General features: G+C 42.5%; 1 protein-coding gene across 6 annotated transcripts in view; it reads left to right on the top strand.

The window, feature by feature from the left end:
- magi2a (membrane associated guanylate kinase, WW and PDZ domain containing 2a) overlaps window positions 1–22,912 on the top strand; it is a 236,973-nt gene that overhangs the window by 153,180 nt on the left and 60,881 nt on the right. For all 6 annotated transcript variants that reach the window (XM_073480363.1, XM_073480362.1, XM_073480361.1 and 3 more), the window contains exons 3-6: window positions 1,140–1,259; window positions 6,528–6,743; window positions 9,604–9,814; window positions 14,534–14,613. In XM_073480363.1, coding sequence (XP_073336464.1) covers window positions 1,140–1,259; window positions 6,528–6,743; window positions 9,604–9,814; window positions 14,534–14,613 — 627 coding nt within the window. The remainder of the gene's footprint in view (window positions 1–1,139; window positions 1,260–6,527; window positions 6,744–9,603; window positions 9,815–14,533; window positions 14,614–22,912) is intronic.

Below are 22,912 nucleotides of genomic sequence, written 5' to 3'. Positions count from 1 at the left end.
GGAAAAACTAAAAAGCGTCTTCTGTTGCCTCTTAAAAGGTCAGCATGGTTTAGCCAAAGGGCTTGTTGAAGGACGTCTGAAACCTTTCTGAAACTGACAATGTCTTTGAAACGTTGAAATAAACCTTTGTTTTCATTGTTAGCCTGAAGGACCCAGAAATGACATATTTTGTTTAAGAGTGCCCATTTTCTCTCACGGGGTTATCTCAAGAACAGCTAATTTTTCTGATTAGTTCTCTTTGTGTAACAGTAAAGTTTGGCAATCAGTGTTTGGAAGAAATGAAACTCTGCAGACTCCTGGCTTTCGCGCACCACCGCTCACGGGCATTGTTCCAACCTTGCTTAGCGATGCAGGAGCGATGTCAGGTGGACTTTTAAAGTCAAATCACCCTGCACCACCTACCAGAGGTGATCAGTAACACAGTCGCTCCCCTGCTAACCTTAAAACACACAGATGGATACTTTATATGCCACAGTTAGGGTCTAACAAATGTGTTTTACAGGCTCCTCTTGTGGTGTGAACAACCCCCGCTCAGATACAAAAACCCATTCAGCACCTCGGGGGTAGGGTGCCTGCGGGTCCTCACAGCCGGGATCAGGTTTAACAAGTCTAATTAGCACATGGCGATGAGGTATTTAGGAAGTCGTTTGTACCTCAGTTTAACATCATAAATACTTTGACACACATTGGTTTTTTTTGTCAGTAAAGTTGACTTAAATTGCTGCTATTAAAAACATTTTCATCACTGCGGTGTTGTAGTCAGCAGGCAGGAGTGCAGCTCCCTGTCAGGGAGCCCTCGATGTGCTGTCAGCTCCATGCAAATTGACTTGATTTCCCCTCCTGGTGTCCAAATTGCATCACTTAGCTCCTGAAATGGTACCTTGCCACTCCCACCCCCCGCTCTGAAAGCACGCTGTTCAAATATTCAGCCTCGGCTGTGCAATAGGACAAAAAGGAATAAAGAGGGCACTTAATGAATAGAGCAGGGTCAGGGTCAGCGTGTTTCAGCTCCGGTTTGTTCTGATCTCTTCTAAAACACTTGACAGAGACACACTCTTACTTAAAGTCTCCTTCATTCAGCAGTGATGAGGCGTTCAAAGCTCCGGCAGCTCTAACTCTTCCTCGCTTATCTCCTGCAGGCACAACCAGGCAGCCCAAGGAAGGAGAAGTCCCCGGGGTGGATTATAATTTCGTGACCGTTGACCGGTTTATGGAATTGGAGAAAAGTGGAGCCCTTCTAGAGAGCGGAACATATGAAGGTAAGGATTTGGTTAAGTCACGCTTGTGAATGCAGTCAGTCCTCTTTGTGATATTTCTAATTTTTTCCTGAGTGTATGCTGCAATGTGGCACCTCAGGCATTTTTCTTCTCGCGTGAGTGACAGCGGATTGAATGGATGCTGAAACAGGCCCATCACTCCACGTCCACGCACTGCACCCACAATCCATCCATCCATCTTTTGGCTACAAAGTGTCATCAGTCATGTATGACACTAAAGGGAGTCCACTGTACATTCTGAATGAAGAGAAACCCATACACACACACACATGCATGCATGCAGGCAGTACCTTCATGCTGACTCTCTCTTGGCTCAGTCCTTTAGCTGTAAGGACTGTAAGGACTGAAGAGCCACAGTCCTTACAGTGGCTCTTCAGTTGCCTAATCAAAACAAGCAGACACCATCTATCCTCTCTCCTGTGGTCAGACAGGCCCGAGGCTCGGATTTTAAAGCACTCGAAAAATGCAGCTCCTGGTCTGCCTGGGCTCGTCCTACTCTCAGGAGATCCCTGCCATTATATAGATAACACATAGCAGCTAACTTTCTTCTCCTCCCATCTGACCCCAGTCTCTCTCGGCCTGCTACCACTGCAGGAGAGAGGGGGGAAAAAAGTTGCAGATGGCCAATTTAACGGTCGGTTGCCAGAAGCCATGTTAGATCCTGACGGAGATTCAAGCTGCCTTCCACAGGGAGAGGGAGATGGAGTTTCTTCTGCCTGGTCACTCGGCCATGATTCAGCGTTTTATATATTTTAATAATTTAATGGCCAATTAGATGCTGAAGAAAGGGAGAAGGGGTGACATTTAAAAGGAAGGCTGGAGCAGAAGGAAGGCTTGTGTTGTTATTACAAAGAACAGGAAGCTCTCAGGTTCAGTTCCTACCACAAGTGTCCTTGAGAAAGACTATTAAATCACTGTTAGTCACTCTGTTTTAAAGAAAGCACTTCAATAAAGTGTAAAATATACATTGAGTCACAAAGTGGGCTGAACTCCAAGTGCAGGAAGTTGTTTTCTTACCCTTTTAAAAGTGTTTTTTCAGTTGTCTTCAATGTTTTTTTTAACATATAAACCCAGGAGCCTGGGGATGATTGAGCAATATGTTTTGTTTCATTGGTTTGTTTTAAAATCGGGGGTCCTAAACTTGGATTGCCTGGAGGGCACTTTTTGTGGACACGTTTTTAAACAATTATTTTCAACTAAATGCACTCCAAAGCTGAGAAACGTGTAATTCCCTCTCGCTCCCTAACATGTCAAACACTGCTCTGTCGCCTGAGGTTGTATTCCTTGAAAACAGAAAAGAAAAATCAATTGTCCTCCTCTCTTTAATCTGTCTGCTTCAGGTTGACTGAAGTGCTTCTGTTGACATTAAACGTTCTTGCTAGAAAAATTAAGCGATTAATCTAAAAAGTTAAACACACGTGAGGGGCCTGATGACGTTGTCTCGTGGGCCGAATTTATCTTTCAGAGTTCAGCTGTACATACTACAACACCCATGAGCCTCAGCTAGCAATGCTGTAGAACCAATCACAATGATTGCTTACAATAACTTCTGAGTAGGAAACCTCTCGGCATGAATGACAGCTTCAGTTAACACAACACTGACAGTTAGTCCAAGATGTCGCTGCTACAATAAGCAAAGCAGAAACATGAGATCGGTCGGACCATCCTGTTTTACTATACATCTTTTTAAACTTACAGAAATACAATTCAGTACAACTCTGCAATGCAATCAGCCAGTTGTCTTCCTAGAAGTGACTGTTGTTGTTAGTGCGACGTCACAGTGACGTGGTCTATAGAAAGCCAGTTAAAACATTATTCAGAGCCTTAAGGCAAGTTTATTTATATCACACCATTCAGACACAAGGCAACTCAAGAGGCTTTACAATTGTAGTCAATTCAGAACACGTCATTGTTGCAAGTGCCAAAAGTGAATCCTCAGTGTAATCTCTGTGTTTGCTGTACACACAACAGAATTTAAAGCTTTTTGATTGGATGTTTTTGAGTTTTTAATGGTAAATGTGCCAGGTTTTGCTGGAATATACTGAAATTTTCTTTCCAATATCGTTGAGACTCTTCTGGTCGATGCAGAAAATGAAAAAAAGTCCAAACGAAGCCTTTCAATTTGCTTAACTATCGCGAAATATAAAAAACATCAAACAAACTTTGATGAGCGAGGCTGTAAATGCTTCAGAGTTGTGATTTTAATCAAGCTTTGGCATTTTATTCGAATGTTTTCGTCTTTCCAAGAATCGTTTTGGGGATTTTGTTAATGGAGGCTTTCATTTCTTTTCCTCAGTTTCATCAGCGCGTAGGTGAGATCAATGACACCGTCAGATGTGACAGCAATTCACCACTTACTCGAACATCAAAGTCCAGGTCTCTGTGATGCTGCGGGTTATTTAAGTTTACACAGGGAGCACTTGGACCACTTCTTTCTTCTCAGAGGCAAATCTTCAGCTCGTTAACACTGCAGGATTTGTGTCTTTGGTTCGGGTCTTCTCATCCAGACAGTCCCCGTAATCTTTTTACAACTGCTTCCCTCCATTTTTCATCTTTCCTTCATGTTTTCCAGAACGTGAACATGATGTTTCAATAGATCTTTCCAACACAGAGGGAGACACCAAGTGAGAATTTTTGAAAATCTCTCCAGATATTCTTCCTGTTGGCAAAACTGTCTGCCGTCGCTGTCTAATGCTCGAGCCCAGTGCACGAGAATAATCTCCACGGATTTTCAAACGCATCGCCATCTCATGTCTGATATTTCTGCCAGGGACACTTGAGTGGAGCTGAAGCCACTGTGGGCTAATCTAACACCAAACCTAGCGAAAACTATGGCAGACCCAAACTGTGGCTGATGTCCTCTGAACTGATCCTGTGAAGACAATCTCTTCAACTTTCTTTCATGCTCTCGGATTTAAAATAGCCTCAGAGGCAAGTCTGAACTTCTTAAAGCAAAGTACATCTTTCATGCTTTGGACCAATATGATTTGACATCTCAATCCAGCATCTGTTTCTCAAGCACAAAACCTTACTTTTGTTGTGTGAAGACCTCTAAAATGTCACATTTTAAGAAGTTGAAATGACAGTCTAGTGTTCAGCTTGACAATGACGTGTTTTGCAGTTATTTCAGTGGGTATTGAAAAAAAAGTTTTGGAATGTCCTGAAGCCACAAGGGATTTGAATTCAGAAATTACTTTAGAAAAGTTTGAAAGTGCGAAATAATACGTGTATTGAGCTCAGGAAATAAGATTAACATTTTGTACAGTCACAGGGAACAAGATGACATCTAGTATGCAGCAAACCAAGCAGTTACAAGCTTTGTGAATCTCCTGAAACCAATGAAAAACAGGCTCAATAGGTATCACACAAAAACCCAGTATCATGCTGAAACCACGCTATAGACCCACTGTTGCGTTGGGCCTCACCTACCCCTGAAAACAATAAGATCTCACGCTGTGGTCTAGTTAGCAGTAACACACATGCAACATCCAGTTTCGCCTTCAAACTAAAAGCACAAAAACTACTTGGTTAGGTTAAGGGAAAGATTGTGCTTTTATTAAAATTCCTACTTCCATTGACTTTTGGCTTCACATGTGACTCGATCCCTGGTCATCTGGGTAAAAGTCTTATGAATTTACAAGCTGTAACTTGTGAATCTCCTGAACCAATGAAAAACGGGCTCAGTAGGTATCACACAACAACCAGGTATGTAGGTTAAGGAATAGATCTTCAAGTAACTTCTTTTCTTAAAACAACCGACCATTTTTTGGTTAGGATTTGGAAAAGGTCATGCTTTTATTGAAATATCTACTTTCTTAAAACAGTCAGTTGGCTCCACATGGGACTCGAACTCTTGATGTGGAGGGAAGTGTGCTTGGAGGGGGTCGGGGTTGGTCCAGTGGTTCATTAAACTTGAATGACCCTAAAGAGAGTTGTATTTGCTCAGGGTTTGATACTTCCTCTGCTGAGACTTCTGCTGCGACCGCAATACAAAAGATATGAATGCAATTTGGTTTGTCCTTCTTAAAGCATTAAAAATGACATTTTAAAAGCTCAACACTCAAATGTCTCTCCAGTAGTATTCAGCATTTTCTACCTTCAGAAGAAAAATAGTTCACAAAAAGAAAATCTTTACAGTGACCCTCAAAGTAAACATGAAGTTATGAGGCTTTAACAATGACTGATGGAGAACTGCCGGAGGGACTGGGCTGCTGTCAGCAGAAAAACTGAAGGACAGTAAAACATAAAATCAACACAGAAGAGTCGAAGGAGCTGTTGAGTCAGAGCCAAGTGAAAAACTGCAGTTTCCAGAGTCGGGTAGTTGACTCTGACCAAGGACCGAAACTTAGAAATATGCTGATTATTCTGTCGAAGCCGTACAGAGACACAGTCGTGCTTTGGCGAGGGAAGTCCCTGCATGGTCTGATAACTGACTGATGGGGAGAGGGATTATGGACAAACAAATATCCCCAAAAATGGGTGAAATTACCTCATGCATGTCAGAGTGTCTATGTTTGCAATGCTTTTTGCTCAGAACTGTTGTATTATGGACATGATGTGATTTGAGCCCCCCAAGCTTGTATGTTCATGGATCAGCTGGCTTCAACAACACCTTCATCCTCCCTGTAGCCGGAGCAGTGGTGTCACAAACACCCGTCAACATGCTGCTCACACTTTTCTTATCCTTACATTCTCACTCTCTTGGCCTTTTTGCTGTATTGTTGCTCTTTGTTTCTTAACACTTTCACTCTTTTTTATGTGCATTAAATTGCTAGTATGCTGATGTTTAGGTAATATTGGCATACCAGGTTCACTATCTGGGTTTAACCTGTTAGCATGCTAACAATGCTAATTTCACTATAGCTGAAGTATAGCTGAATGTCTTTAGTTTAAGACTTTAGTACTCAAAGGACAATTTGTCGAACACTATGAGTTTATGATCACCAAAGTTAAAGTTAATCCTCCGGGACCTTGAATATCTGAAGCAAATGTTATGGCAATCAACCCATGGTGGTGGTGGTGCTCTGAATAAGTCAGGGTTATCAATAAAGCCTTTGAGATTTAGTCCACTGAGGACCATGAATGTCTGCACCAAATTTCACGACAATCCATGCAGTAGTTTTTAAGATATATTAGTTCTATTTCTATTACGTTGTCATCCTTTGAGCCATGCAACCATCAAGGCTAAAATACAAGACCTTTAAACCTTTGGTCTCAATATCTCACAGCTCCTCCTCCTCCTTCTTCCAGATAACTTCTACGGTACACCGAAGCCTCCGGCCGAGCCCAGCGCTCTGCTGCTAAATGTAACGGACCAGCTGCTGCCGGGCGCCAGACCCACCTCTGAGGGCAAGAGGAAGCGTAACAAGTCGGTCAGCAACATGGAAAAAGCCAGCATCGAGCCCCCTGAGGAGGAGGAGGAGGAGAGACCCATCGTCAATGGCAACGGTGTCGCTGTCACCCCAGGTGAGCCCCCGACAATGACCTCCACAGCCTCGTCGTGACAGCTAGGTTCAAGGTCCCGCTCCGGGTCAGGCTGATGTGCGGGAGGTGATAGTCTTGTTTATGTCGCAGTAATGGGCCCCAGCGGTTGCTTAGCAACAGAGACAGTAACAGATTGCTTTTACATGGATTTCCTGGGAAACGATTTTATGGCGGATTATCACTTTTAATTGGTTACACAAATATCTTTATGTGCAGTTTAATGACCTGAAATGTAAACTGTGAATTATAATTCACTCTCACAGTCTGTGATTACTTCTGCAGTCCAAACTGTTTATGATTAACGCATTAGTGCCGTAGCTCTCAGGGATATGATATAATTCATTAGGTATCATTATTGAGCACTGTCTCAGCGCAGATAACCAGAGGGCACATACACACACACACACACACAGACTCACACAGACACTGTATATCTCTCCCCAATTCAACATGAGCCTGCAGGCTCTTTAAAAATCAACACCAAGTGTTTCCTCTCACTTGTAAATCAGCCCGGTCCAAACATTTGTAATGCTCCTTGTATATTCTGAATCTAGGCCGAAGTCACATCTAACCTGGCACACAACAAGGTCAAACCTCTTGAGGTTGTTCTTAGTCATGATTTTTATTCATGATTTTTCTGTGTAGCAGATATTTGTTTATTAAGACAACTTGCAGACTAAGGTGCTAAGTAAGACACATCAGAGTTGTGTGCACTCAACACCCACACACACAGACGTACACACACTCGTGCTAACACACACAGAAACCCTTTGAATGCATCTCATGATCACATGATAAGACCATCATAAAAGAGCCTTTTATGAGTTTGATTTTTGTGATTCCAAATCCAAAACCATGCTTCAGTCCTGTGACTTTCTAAGCTGGTTTTATGGCCTCAGGACAGCCGAGTCTCTCAAAGCAGCCAGAGCGGCACGGAAAAGTCAAAGTGTTAGGGCACTTATCACAGACTGTGCCAGCACTTACTTTTAGATATGACTGCTACTTTTTATAGCTATGTACGACCGTAAGGGAAGTGTTAAAGGTAGCCTTTCAAGAAAGAAAGCTTTGGTAAAAGGATGAGATTTTGGTTTCCATACCGCAAGGAGCTCAAACAAGGTAGGACTCTTCATTTATGAGAGGAACGCATACATGAAGATATACTGTACAATAATTATGGTGATAAAACTTTAATTATACGGCAACTTTTTGTTTACATTCTGTTAAATATCATGGAAGGAAAGAAAGAAAGAAAGAAATAGAATGAAAAAGATAGAATAAACTTATTTAAAAAGCAACAAAATGATATGAAAACAAGACAATTCTTCAGATAACACAAAATGGCAAGAATATATGACTTTATACACAATATATGACACTTTACTCTGTGTTTTACGTGATAGGAAGAAGAATACTTACTAAAATACGCAAAATAAAAGAGGACGAAAGTAGAATTTACTGTCAGTTTATAAGTAAGACATAAAACAACAGGTAATGATAGATATGTATCAATTATAAAACTTCATATTCAGTATATCACACCTTTTTATAATACGTTTACGGGATAAGAAGGAGACATAATCCTTAGTGAAATGTGTGAAATGAAAGAAGAAAAAGAAGAAAATTTACTGTCAATTTGAAAATAAAACATAAAATGACTTCATATACTCTATATTAAAATGTGCTTTAAAGTATAAGTAGACATTATGCTTAATTAAATGTGTGTTAAGAAAAATGTATCAATTATAAAACTTTTTGTACAGCATATTACAACTTTCTGAGACAAGTTTTACTGTATATTAAAAATAGATACATGTATAAAGCAAAAGCTTTTTTGGCACGACAACAACAAAAAAACATAAAACCAATTTATATAATTAGATCGTTTTAACCCACCTGACTTCCTCGGGTTGTATTTCCACCCCCTCAGTGGTCCTTTTGGCAAAGACAGCCATTGTTCGGCCTTTTATCAGCGATCTGAGCTCGCACGCTGGTTCATGAAGGGTTAAAAGTTCTAAACAGTAAAAAAAAAATCCCTGTCTAGTTGTTATCTATATTTACTCTAACTGATGCAGACACTGAATGTACCCCTGTGAGCTGAGACTAAATTCAGGGACAGGAAACATTTCTAACTGATTCCTATCGGCTGTGTTGAGATGCTCGATAACTCCAGGCTCTCGGCTGTGCACTGAGCCATGTTGGATGTTAAAGTGGGGCTGCAGCGCTCAGCTCAGGAGGAGTTTTGTCTCTGTGGATGGACAGAGTGTGGGCTGACCAGGAGAGCTGAAGGGGAATCAATAGAGCACAGCAGGCCCTGTGATCTAAGCAGATAGCTACCTCGCTCTCACCCTCCCTTAGATTATCTCTGAATCCCCGGCTCTCATTTGTCCCCCTCTCTCCACTTCCCTCCTAGGAGGAAGCACACACACACTTGCCATCTCTCTCTCTTTCTTCCATACACACCATCTCTCTCTCTCTCTCTCTGTAACACATTCACACACTGTCACAACTCAAACTAGGGCATCACAGCCAGATTCGCACTCAATCTCTATTGTCTCTTCTGCTTTATTCGTCTTTCTGTCTTGTTAACCTCAATCATTCCCTCCCCTGCCTCTACCTCGCCTCCTTTTTCCCCCTGAGTCACCACTTCTCCTCACCTTTTTCTAATCATTCTCTCTTTTTTTTTTCCTCTCCTTCCCTTAACCCCGACTCTCAATCAATCCCACCCCCCCACCCCCCCTGCCTCCCATGTCTCCTTTTCCTCGCTTCACCTCCCATGTCTTTCACTCTTCTCCCTGAGCAATAATGTCGTGTCTGACTCATCCTACCCTGTTGTCACCTCCAGAGTCGAGTGAACATGAGGACAAGAGCACGGACGCTTCGGGCGACATCGCCCCGCAGAGCAACCCAGCGGAGGCCCCACCCGAGATACTCAAAGACGACGGACTGTCCCCAAAAATCACAGCAACCAAACCAGAGGAGAACGACGAGCTAGGACCACTTCCAGACAACTGGGAGATGGCGTACACCGAGAAAGGAGAGGTCTACTTTATAGAGTAAGTGTCATGGTTACATATAACCCTGATCCATGACGGCCATTCTGTGTATCGCTGATGAAACCTGTAAAAACATTTCAGTCACTCAGATGTTCTTAAAACTCATTAGAGAAAACACAAACACCCCAGATGGTTGGCAGGCTACTTAGCAACTCTACTAGCGAAGTTTTTATTGCTCTTTATGGCCACTTGAAGGCAGCAGAATAAGCTATAAAAGCCCAGAATGAAGAATATTATCATCTTATAAATTTTATATGGTGAACTTGTAAGCAAACACTTGCTCAATTACATACCCAGCAGACATGGAGCAACATTAACATTCACTGGGGGCCATCTGATGGGTGTAAATCCCATAGTCACCCCCCATTTTAGCTCTTTTTTTATCTTTATTAACTCCTCATGGATATATGTGGCTGTTTGTTGTTGAAAACAGCTGCATCTGGAAACTTTGCGGTTATAGTGAGCAGAACAATAAAGTTGCATGGTTAAAAACCAAAACGGTGAACAAGAAGACAGTTTCATACCGATTTACTTATATTATATTATATGTGGCGGACCCTGCCACCTTTTTAGCTTCAAACAGTGTCCTGTGACCTTATTTTCCTCTGAGAACAGCTTCTTTATTCACTTATGGAAAAAATATTTCTCAGTTTGTCTTATTACCTCATTAATGTTGTAAATATTAAAATTCTGAGTTTGAGTTGCTTATCCAAAACTACATAGTGCCCCTTTAACAGTCAAACACAGAGGAAAGAAATACATGACCTTTTTTTTATTATTATTATTAATCTGTATGATATTTGTACTGTTGGGTGTTTTCATGCTGTTTTTGTGAGAACAGCTATTTATTGTGTCCAGTTTATAATATGAATGGGGGTAATTTAGTCTCCACATCAGCCACACAGCATGTCCTCTGTTAACAGAATAGCCTAAACCTTCAAAATCAAACAAATAAAATAACAGTCTCTCCAGGAATAAAGTGTTTCTATAAAACATCATATTATTGAGTTAATATCTAAACAAACCAGCTGTTACATCAGGAGAAACTGCAGCCGCCTCGACCTCGTGGGATTAACATTGTCCTCGCGAGCACGACGTCGGAGCGAGTCGGACACAAATCCGTAGATTCTGTGCAGGACCGGCTGAACTCGAACCAGCCTACTGCTACAGAAGACAGACCAGTGTCTACATAATGTTACTCAACTGCATCGCATGTCATAAAAGGGACAGAAATAAGCCGGTCCACCCTGGTGTCATTTTTCCACCACTGCCTATTTTTCCCATTAATGAGACAAAAGCCTGATGTTAGTGGGCATTAGTGGGTTTCTTCATCCTCTGTGTAAGTGGTTTTAGCAACATTTGTCCACAGACCGCCTAGTGGTCAGACACTCCACAGGTTACCCATAAATAAAAGATGTCTAACTGCTGCCAGGGGTTTGGTTACTGGGAAAAACAAATGCATTAAGGTTGTATTAGAAATCGGTACAAATATAAAAACAGTCAGGTGATTATTCAGAACAATCCAGCCTTTAGAGATCACAAGGATGATTCCCTACCAGCCAGTGAGTTTGTATTTTCACTCTCATGTAACATTTAATTGAGCCTGAGTGACTAGATTAGAGTTGGGTAGCATCTAAATTTACTTCTGTATATTCCCCACTGAAACACACACACAGGCCATAATTGATGCTCGGTGGTTTAATGAGATTTAGAGGTCCCCAGAAACACCTTGCTACCGAGAACTCTGTTATACAAGCTCTAAAGTTTAATTCATTGAAGTTGTTAGCTTTTTACGGCTGCAGTAAAACCACAGTGGTGAGTCTTTCTCACACCAGAATAATGGCGGTGCTGTGTGTTTTTCACGTGGCGGTGAGGGGATTGTGTGTGTGCACACATGTGGACATGGAGTTCCTAAATAGCATCAACTAATGTAGCCATAACAGGAAATTATTCTGCTATTATTAAAGCCTTTATTGCATCGATAGATCATTTTAGTCATTAGGGCTAAATTTCTCCGCAGCATTGATTGAATCCCAGCGCGCTTGAACGCATCATAAATTGCTAGGAGCTGCACAGCAGCAACCAGACGCAGAGATGAGACGGCGGTGGTGCAGTTGTCATCCAGCCAGGCACATGTTGCCTCTCACAGAAACAGACTTTAAATTCCCTCCGCTGCAGACGACTCACCATACGTCTCCTCCTCCAAAACAGAGAAACCTCACGCTCCCACATCCGTCAAGCACATCACACAACTAATGCAGTTAGACCGCCGAATTTGTAGCTTTAAGTTTGTTTTTTTTGTCCCGGAGTAAGTGGTTCTGTGCCAAAGTGATAGCGGTTGCCAAGAGGATGCTTCCTTTTGATTGGCCTCCATGCGAGATCAATTCATTTACCTTCAGCCCTTGAAGTGAGGCGGCAGAGGGAGGGGGGGTGGAGATGGAAGGAAAAGTGATAGTGATTAAAAATAGTCAAGATTGGGAAAAAAATGAGGTGAGAGGGAGGACAAGAAAGAAGAAGAAGTAGTATTAGGTAATTACTCTATAAATAGTAATAGATGGCAGAAGAAGAGAAGAAGGAAGGGAGTTAAATGCATTAGATGAAGAAAGGAGGGCTGGTGGAACCGAATCAAAAGCAGAGCGAAACAGACTTTAATTTACCTTCAACTGCACTTCATTTGGCTCCATTTTTGGCGCGGACCTTAATCTCCCTCTTTTATCCAGGATAGTACATCTGCCTCTATCTGTAGGGATGGCGATTTCCATCTGTCGGTCAGTCGGTCCACCGCTCTGGTCCAGATCAACTTTTCCTGCAGCGCCACCGACAGTCAAAGTTGTGTCTTATCCAGTAGCAAATGTCAACACCATGGTGCCGCCACGAGCGCGACATTTTAATGCCTCCGCGCCAGTGATAGCCGTAGCTGGGTGCATTATGTTTTGGCTGTCCGCTTGTCCATCCCATTCTTGTGAACTTCATATGTCAGGAACTTATTGAGGTAATTTCTTTGGATTCAAGGGTGAACTGATTTGAATTTGGTGGTCAGAGGTCCGTCCCTGATGTGAGTTTTACATTGGTGTCGTTGCACCATGTGACGAAGCTCATTTGCACCAATAGAGAGCCAAAGTCACCCCCCTTCCGGTCAACACCATGGGACCTTATTTCGGATAAACTTTGTATGGTAGTGAACGGAGAGACACAAATAATTTTTTGGTCTCGCTTGGACTGTCATGAATCACGCATATAATGTTAAACTGCTCAGTGAACTGCATCGTCTCGCTCGACACACATCACCAGCACCAACATGGCCGCCAACTCGGCACAGAACTGTCTTGAATCTCAACTGTGCGCTACTGTCGGTGCAACAACACGATTGGCTGATATGTTTCCTGGTTCAGGGAAGGGGCGGGATATATGTCACACAGCAGTCATCTCTGGCGTTACGGACATTTCTATTCAAAGTGGTTTGTCTCGTCTATTATAACATCTTTGACTATAGTGAGCATGTTAGCATACAAGTACAGCCTCACAGAGCTGCTAGCACGACCGTAGACTCTTTATCTTTATATTTTTATATTTTAAAATACTGCGAAAGCTGCACGAATACATATTTTTTATATTAACAATGAATAAATGACGTGAAAGCCTCCTTTAGCTCATTGTTTTACTGCCATCAAATTATGCTCACATCAGCCCTGTTTAATGTGACAACTGTCGCAGCTGTTTTCAGCAAATAAAAGCTCAGATAAATCGACTCTACGCTACCTGTCCATTGCAGAAACACAAAGTTATCAACTCTGGAGCTTGTGGAGACCAGTACAGAGCTAAAAGGAGATTAAATGAAATGTTAATGCTGCTCCGTGTCTGCTGGATGTGTCAAACTGTTTGCACCCTCACCATGACAAGTTAAATGATCATATCTGAGATGTTTTCAGCTTGATCCTCTGCTTTCCACTGGCTAAAAAAAAATTGAATTCATGCAGCTTTTAAAATCTATACCGATTAATATTTTACGTGAGTAGCTTTAATGTTTTATTTACTAACTTATTTACTCCTGTCGCTGGTGCATCCCCGTGATCTGTGTCCTTAATACTTACTTGCAAACAGCTTCTCTGTTGGGAAATAAGTATTGCAAAGAAACAAAGATACAAGGAGGCCTCTTTACTGCATCCTCTTCCTTCATCTTCTCACTTCATTTTTTTTTACTGTAGACACTTTGTGTACACCTCCCCTGCCCTCCCCCCTCCTCCCTACTGTCACCATGAAGGGAGGCCATTGTGGCTCCAGAGCTTCAGACGAGCTGTGGAGATGCATCGAGTTTCCCTGGCACCACATCATATCTGATCTAGATCCAGCTCTCTGCCCGAGGCCCTGGATGAATCTGCCAAACCCACAGCTGTTCCCCTCCATCACTCCCTCAGTCACCCCTCTATCTGCCCCTTCACCCTCCTCCTCCTCCTCCTCCTCCTCTGCTTGCTAACTAAGCAAATTAAAAGTATTGATTGCCGTTTTGTTAACCTGAAGCTTTTTCTTTCCTTCCCCTTCCTCTCTCTCGTCACCTTTTTCCGAGGCAGGCGCGCAAGGGTAGTCTCATCTTTCCTCTGTGAAATGATTCCCTCGGCTGAATTAAGAATCTACCAACCTCCTTCTCGCTTTCTGCCAAGTCTCCTCTCTCTCGCCATCTATCACACTCCCTCTCACTCTCTCTCTGTCGTCTCTTCACAGCCACAACACCAAGACAACATCGTGGCTGGACCCGAGGCTAGCCAAGAAGGCGAAGCCGCCCGAGGAATGCAAAGAGGATGGTAAGTACCCCATCTCTTATCTTCCATTTTTCCTTTCCTCCGGATTTCTTTTTTTTTCTTCTTTTGCTTCTCATGTTCATTCATTTTAATTACACAACTTCCCCACGGCATTAATCTTACAAGATTAAACCTTGCCTGTTGATCCGAGGAGATGCAGTTCAGGGAAGGAACACACATTTTTAGGATTTTTTTTTATTTTTTAAGAGTTGTAACGGTGACAGTGTTGCTGTGTGTGTGGCTGTGAATAGGAAGCCCTGTGATATGCGTGTTTAAAGCCCAGGTCCAAAGAGACTGGAGGTTACAAAGACTTCTTTATTCTCAACTGAGAGAGATGTGGAGTGTCCTTCACCCGCCCACACACACACACATGACAAACACACACGCACAAAAGAAAGGAGAAGGATGAATGTCAATGCGGAGCGAGCGTTTATAGACGAGCGTACATGTATACGAGTGTGCCATCTATCTCTTCTCGCCCTCACCTTCCCTCCCCACCTTCCCCATTCGTCTTCTCTTTATGTGTGCGACCGAGAGGAGATTTATCGCCCGAGTTATAGACAGGGAGGTTGGGGAGCTGAGGAGAAGGACTGGATTTGGAGATGGACAGATATAACGAATGAGAAATGACTGTTGCTTTTTTTTTTTTTTTTTTTTGAGTGTGCGTCCGTGTGAGCGATTTGGTCGGGAGGGTGTGTTTGCCTGCGTATTCCTGGTAAACGCAAGGATAGAGTTTCTCTAAAAATACATTTGGCACTCGCATGCAGACAGAGAGACAGACGAGCACTCCTGAGTCAAACAGTGTTTTCAAACTGCTCTTTGCCTCTGACCTGCCTTGTGTGTCACCTGTGTGGGACCTCAGGACAGTGTGCGGTGAGTAGGGCTGTGTTATGACCTTTTATTAAATGTGAAGGGGAAAACAGGGTAATATAACAAGTTTACCTTAAAACCTTTGTACAAATGTGAATGGAAAGGACAAGAAAAGGCTCCAGACACAGTAAAGAAAAATGATTTACAGAGTTAAAACAACTAAAATAAACAGAAAATAAACAAAAGCTCAACTGGTCAACAATAAGATCGGGTAGGTTTACGGTTTTGCCGATCCAGTCCGGTCCGATGTACGAGCTTCAGCCAGTTTGATTTTGTGCCAACTGACTGACTAATAATAAGTAAGTAATTTTGATCTGCTACTTCTGTTTGCCCTGTTAAAGTTACTGCATTACGCTGTTAAAACAAACTCGATACTTCCTGTATCCGTTTCAAAATTAAAAGCCCTCTCGCGTTTCGATGGAAAGAAACCCTTCATTCAAGTCCGTGGGGTACTTGAACTGTCGCTTCCGTCATCTGTTTTGCAGTTTCACCCGCTTGAAGGCGTATTTTATTTATTATGCTGATGTTAAACTTTAGAATAAGAAAAGGGACGTTGAATTGTTGTGAGTAATATTAACGCCATGTGTCACAGTTGCCAGGATTGACTGTAGTGCTGCTGTCATGGACTCTCATTATGTTCCTCGTGGCAGCTGCTGTGTCAAGTGCAACAGCTAGTGGTAAATAAGTGGTAGCGAACCCATGCAACAATTACATGCAGTTTCCTCTGGAGCCACAAGGCTTTATACTACTTCCTCCACATGCACAACAATACTCCCAAGACCTGTAAAAACACTTGAATGTAATACACTTGAATCGGTGGAGTTACCCTTTAAAGTTACCAAGACTACTTCAGCAAAGCACTTCTCCCAACTAGTCACCAAAAACTAAGGGTTAGGGTACCACGCTCCCATCAGACTCAGCTGTACTTTGTGTATAGCAAACTTAGATGGCGAACAACATGTTACCTGCTAAACATCAGCACGTTAGCATTGTCATTGTGACTTTAGCACTCAGCTCGATGCACCACTGTGCCGAATCACACTCCACTCTTCGCCTCGTTGATTGGTAAATGACGTTTATCAAAGAAAAGTGTAGATTACTTTCATGTAAATCAACTAGTCATTGAACTAGCTAGTCATTGTCGAGTACCAGAAAGTTCAACCGTTAACACAGGAGGGAACGTCTGAGTCTAAAAGATAGCTTATTCAATAATTTGTCTCGTAGATGATTGCTACCTCAAGCAGGACAAAATGAATGTTCGGAGGTGTTTGTAGATAATGTTTGACTGCAGCAGGACAGGGTGACAGAAGTGTTAACATTAAATATAGGGACTGCTTCCTGTTGACACATTGCACATTAACTTCCCCATCTCGCATTTTCATCCACAAGACTTCCAGAGTAGTCGCTGACTCTCCCCTTTCTCTCTCTCCATCTTCAGACTTTAAAGGGAGAAAGATCTCTGAGATGATGAAATGACACAGAAACAAAGACAGAGACGCCTGTGAGGAATTAGTCAAAATGTGATTGGGCTTTTATCTCCAGCACTTCCAATCCCATTTAGCCACCAAGGACCCTCCACAAGAGGAGATGTGCTGAGATTTGTGAGGACTGTTATTGATCTGGTTGGGCGACTAATCCAGTTAGTCCCAGCTGAGGGAATGTAGTGCTTTATGGCGGCTGTGAGTGAGCAGACATTACGATTTTTGGACCAGTAGATAGGTATAATGTGGTTGTCGTGACTTATGGGGCTTTTCCACTGGCGTCTTTTAAAAGTGTCTGTGTGTTCAGCTCTCAGAACGTTTGTAGCTTCTGTCTGAATCTCTGTGGTTTGAAGTTTAGTTTCTCTCCTGTGTCCCCGTTTGTATTTCCAGATAACAGCTTTACTTTACTGTTTCATCATATTCACATTCAGCTGTTTTGGGAGTCGTGCTAAGTTACCGCTGGTGATAACCCAACATTTTCTGATTTTGCTAAATCTTTCAAATTACCACATGACGGGAGTTTTTTATTGTGAAAAACGTACAGGAAATAAGACGTGTTTAACACTGATTTTGCAGAGCTTTGTTTACAGAGTTCTTCATTAATACTGCGGAAAGAAAGTACAGTACAGCTGCTCCGTTGACCATTATTCAAGACAAGCGCGTCATTAATTAAAGATACACCTTTGAGCAGGTAGCCCCTGGTTGTTGTGGAAATGCAAATCCCAGCTGCGATGGGCTGACAGATCGAGTCAAGCCATGCCAGCATGTGTATGGAAAAGCCCTATTAGTTGCCCACGTTAGACAGTCTTTGCATTTTCGCAATCGCCAAACAGAGTGTTGTAAAATGAGACAGTCTGGTCTACGCGAGCGGTTGTATCCTTCACGGCACGGGAAAGGACGGCCGCATTTGAAGTAGCCTTCAAATAGTAACCTTCCGATGCAGCCTTCGAAGGATGCAGCCGCCAAATTGAGACACAGCTGATCATTATTGCTCAGCCCACTTAGCTAACATTTCTGAAGCCTTTAAAGTGTTGCTGGTGCTTCATTTATAACAATACTTTTCTACGCTAGTTACGCTGAGCACCAGAAGTGTCACCAGTAAATTGTTTCCCAAGTCACCTCCCCAGGAAACTTGTGGATAACTGCTAAAATCAGCATGATACTGTGAACATGTTCACATGCTGAGGTTAGCATTTAGCTCAAAGCACCACTGTGCCTCAGTACAGCCTCACAGAGCTGCTGCGGTGACTCTCTGTTGGTCGAGGGATGTTGAGGGTGATATAACTAATCATCCAGTGTGTTTCCTCTATATTTATTCAGTTGTTCACTATCTGCTTCCTTTGACTGTCAGGATTAAAATATGTGTATATCTGGGGGAGAAATGATATAAGTAAAGAGTGCAAATATCTTAAAGTGTGTTCCCAGCTTAAAGAGTTTGTGTAAGCAGCCATATGAGAGGCATGTTGTTCACTCCAACAGCCTGGTGGTGCACGCCACCCCTGAGAGCTGAGCTCAGTTAGGGGGAGAAAAGCTGCCTCTGTAAATTTGGTATTGATTGGTGGAAAAGGTAGACGTGTGTGTCTGTGTTTGGACCTGAGCCATGCTCTGATAAGTGCTAACAGGATCGCAGGGTGGAGTCTGTGAGCTGTGACGGGACAACAGACTGAGAGGAGGAGGAAGAGGATGAGGAGGGTAAGAGCATTAAGTGGGACTTGTAGTATGGAGGGGGAAACACACACTTTAAAAAACAGATGTGGGGAAAAAGCGTTCAGGTCCTTCACTTAGCAATTAAAGGTCGAACGATTATTCCCATTAACGGGATCAGCTTGTTCGATTTTGTGGCCGATGGCTGCGCAGCGTCATACGGGGATATACATCACCGCATAAAGGATCCATACATCAGGTCAAGGTATTTATTACTTTTAATGTTACGTTTAATGTTCCACGATCCAGATTTATGTAGTACCTCCGCCAAGAAGGTTATGTTTCATCTGTGTCCGCTGGTTGGTTGGTTTTCTTATAAGGTTGAAGATTGTTCATTCCCAACAGTGTTGAAATGTTTTGTATTAATTAATTAATTAGGTGCGTTTATCTTTATTATATCGACTTTTAATAATCCACAGTCTGATAGAAATACCACAAAATACTAAAATCAAAAAACAGATATTAATCCGATAGTTTGTAAACTGTTCATTCAGATGATCTCAACTACCCCAAAATGTTGGCAATAATGCCTCATAGCAAAAGAAAGTTTGGTTGCTGATCTACAAACTGTGAAGGATGTTTATAACACATGGATTGGGTCATAATTTTACCCTGTGGCAACCCTGGAGGTGTGACTGCTGCCGCGAGGGGCTCTGTCTTTGGTTCAGGGCCTGTGTGCTTTGTGCTACTGAGTTAGCTTGCTGCTAAGAACAGGCTCAGGGACTGTGTGGTGATAGCCCAGCTCATTGTTGCCACCATATCCAACTACCCTGACATCTCACTCACATGTAAGAAAACACCTGACATTATCGAATTCTTGTCTGTGCTTTCTCTTCCGTTCTAGCTCGCTAATAGCTTTAGCAATACATCCAACTGACCTTGATGAAGACCCTGACCATGCGCAATGAGTGCATAAGTGAAGTGTGTGCAGGCAGGCAGTTAAATAGGTAGCTTGTACAATAGTTTACATATGAGACGATTTATGAAGGCCAAACAGGCTGTTGAGATGTTAAGAGATTTCGGTGTTTTTTCTGTGCAATATTTTAATCTGCACAACAGGTGGTGACTGTAGCAGATGTAGTGCAGTAAATAGTACAACACCTCCCTCTGAAATGTAAAATAAAAGTATAAGATAGTGTAAAAAAAAAAAAAAATGAAGCTGTATTTAAGTGCAGCGCTTGAGTCAATGCTTTCACCGCTGGTAAACACAACTTGTTCCCTCTCATGTTTAAAGTCAGCTGCAACACATACAACCACATCCTGTCAAAATATGCAGGGAAATGCGTGTTCGCTTTAGCGCTCTCATCCCTGCGTGTTCAAAGAGGCGTCGGCTCCACTGAAGACAGAGCAGTTGACATCACAGACGCCTTGTAGTTACATAACTCACTCTATATTTCTCTTCCCCTCTCTCTTGTTCTGCCTCCATCTTTCTCACCTCCTCTCTCTACCTCCATATCCATCTTTGTCCCCCCCCTCTCCTCCCTCCTCGTCCTCCTGTCTCCTCTTTTTGTTTTAGTAGACGAAAAGAACTAGGACAGGCTCATCGCAGAACCCTCTTAAAGTTGTTTTTTTTTTATCCCCTGTCCTGCCAAATATTTGTTGGCTGGTAAAAAAGGAAAGAGAGCAGTCCCTCTGTTGTCTCGTTCTTTACTTATCCCGGCCTGTTTTTTTCACCTCAGGTATGCCAAAGCAGGTAGCGTGAATCCCCTTGATAAGTAAATTCAAATCAGACAAGGCTGTAAGATGTTTTTTCGCCACTCTTTCAGCATGTTTCATCAGACGTATCCGGGAAAAAGGCAAAGCACATACAACAGCATGTACAGTATATGATTGAGCGTGGAAGCAGAGAGGGATTATAACTTTGATGATGCTCAGGTTTGAAGGATTTTAATCGTATTAGAGCGCTTTCTCTTTGTCTTCCGCCTCCGTGTATCCCAGCAGACAGCCCTCGTGTGAGAAAAGAGAGCACCAAATCTAGACATGTAATTACATTCTGGTCATGTGAGGAGCTTCATGGGCAAAGAGACTAAGTTATAATCGTCTCTCGCTGGCTTTACAGCTTTCTTGTCCTCTCTCCAGGGGAAATGGCAGGGCTCGTGTTTTACTTTCTGCTTTCTTTTTTCTCACGCCTGCAGTTAAAAAAAGCCACTCTGAAACGTGTGCTTTTGCCAATCTCCTGGTAGTTTTTTGGGATTTTTGTTGCATGCAGGGAGTTTTTCCAGGGGACACTGAATGTGAGCACACGCTCTCTCCAGGCGGACATTTAGTCCTACAGGTGAGTTATTATAGACGGAGAGACGCAGCGCCCTCCTTCACCTTGAGACTCCTGCACTAGTCGCTAGCGGAGTAGCGGGGAGGGCCGGGGCGAAGCTGTCTGCAAAATGATTGATGGGTGTATTTAGAGAACATCCCCAGCAGAGCATGCCTGAGGCCTGGAGATTGGGAGGAGGATTCAAAAAGACTGTGTGGCAGGTGTGTGTGACGTGTGCATGCTGAATTGGCTGTCGGTGTGTGTGCTGCAGTGTGTTTTTTACTGCATCCGAGCAAAACTGAAGTTGGGCAATAAATCAGTGATGTAAGATTCAGAATTGTGTGCGATTAGGTTATCGTCATATCAAGATATATGAGGTTATATCTTAAATGTGGTCTTTTTCAGATCTTTTAAGGCTTTTTGAGGCTCAAGGCTGGAAGATATTGCTCGTGTAGCCAAAGCTTCTTACACAAACTATTAAAAACACATTGAACATGAACTGTGTGACATGTTCCTTCATTACCATTAACACAGGCGCTGTAGCTTATTTTGAGTCGATCCTGCTGCTGGAAATACTCGCCAGAGCACCGATAAATCCACGGATGAAAATAGTTCCTGGTAAGTCATGTTCGCTATAAACTACAAGGCGCAGCTGTTCTAGGAAATCCCTGAGCCTTTTAAGGAAATGAAACTATGATATATACAGTTTGTATTTGAACTGTTAGATTAGTAACTAGGTAGCAATGAATGAGGCAAAAAGTTATGAGATGGACGAATTTCCATCTGGTTATTTTATTTACAACCTGTAACTCAACTGAATCCATAAAATGTATCACAGTATATATTAAAATAAGCTCATTATAACCTCCTGAAGCACAAGTGGAAGTATTTATGTCCAGCCAATCACACAAAACTGTTAATTTTACTGTGAGCTGAAAAATATTCACGTCTGAGAAGCTAAAAGCCGACTTGCTTGACAAATGACCTTAAACTGATTTTCTCTTGATCATCAAAATCGTTGCAGATTAGTTTCTAATGAATCAACTGTTTAAACTCAAATCAAAGCAAATTTAATTATAAAGGCCAAACTCACAGTCACGTTTCCTGAGTGGTGGACCACTTCCTCTGTGCTTTGACCCTCGATTCAATTGATATTAACAAATTTTAAGCAAGACAGAATAATTTACGTCCTATTTTACAATGTTGGGTCAATAGTTTTGTGTCTTTTCCAATTCTTATTTGTCTTTTTGGACTCTAATTGAGTTATAAAATGAGCTGACTCTAATTAACCTTAATACATAATTTTATCCAATCAACAACAATCAGGAGGCCATTATAAAACAAACTACTTTACATAATTATCCCATTTAACACCTAACAAAAGGTGCTCGCACAATAGCCCCGTCTCTAATCAGCTCCTGACCCCACGGGGACGGCGAGGCCGCTCGGCAGAGTAATACCGCAGATGGAAAGTAGACGAGGAGGCAGTGTGTGTTTTTTATGTGCAGCTGTAAGTGTTTTTCACGTACAGCTAGCCAAATAAACCAGAACTTTGGAGGCAAACAAGAGGAGCGAATAAGTGCCAGGTCACAGTTCAGTACGTCTCCTTCTGTCGCTGGAATGTCCTGATAAGCTACAAGCTTTTCTCATTTTTACCCCGCCGCTCTGCTATTGTCTGCTCGCTGTGAGACAGAGACCGGTGGGACTCTGCAGTAGAGGGGATGTGAGGACATACATTTCTCCACAGCGCAGGTGCTTTAAGCAGGAAAAACAAGCCGTGGCAAAAAAAAACTGTAGCTCATTGAAATGGAGCGGCGTGCACCAGAGGAGGGACGCCGACGCCAGCGAGTGACGCAATTAACTGACTTGTTGTGAAAGCCGTCGCTGTTGCATTGACTTTCCCTGTCACAGCGGAGATTTATTGGTTTGTTAATCATCTTCCAAAAGACTTGAATGGCAAATCATTTCCTAATGGGGGAAAAAAAAACACACTCGT

This window comes from Pagrus major, chromosome 14, assembly GCF_040436345.1.
Source record: "Pagrus major chromosome 14, Pma_NU_1.0".
NCBI classification, from domain to species: domain Eukaryota; kingdom Metazoa; phylum Chordata; class Actinopteri; order Spariformes; family Sparidae; genus Pagrus; species Pagrus major.
The sequence above is the reverse complement of the archived record's forward strand: the minus strand, read 5'-3'. Positions and strand labels throughout refer to the sequence as shown.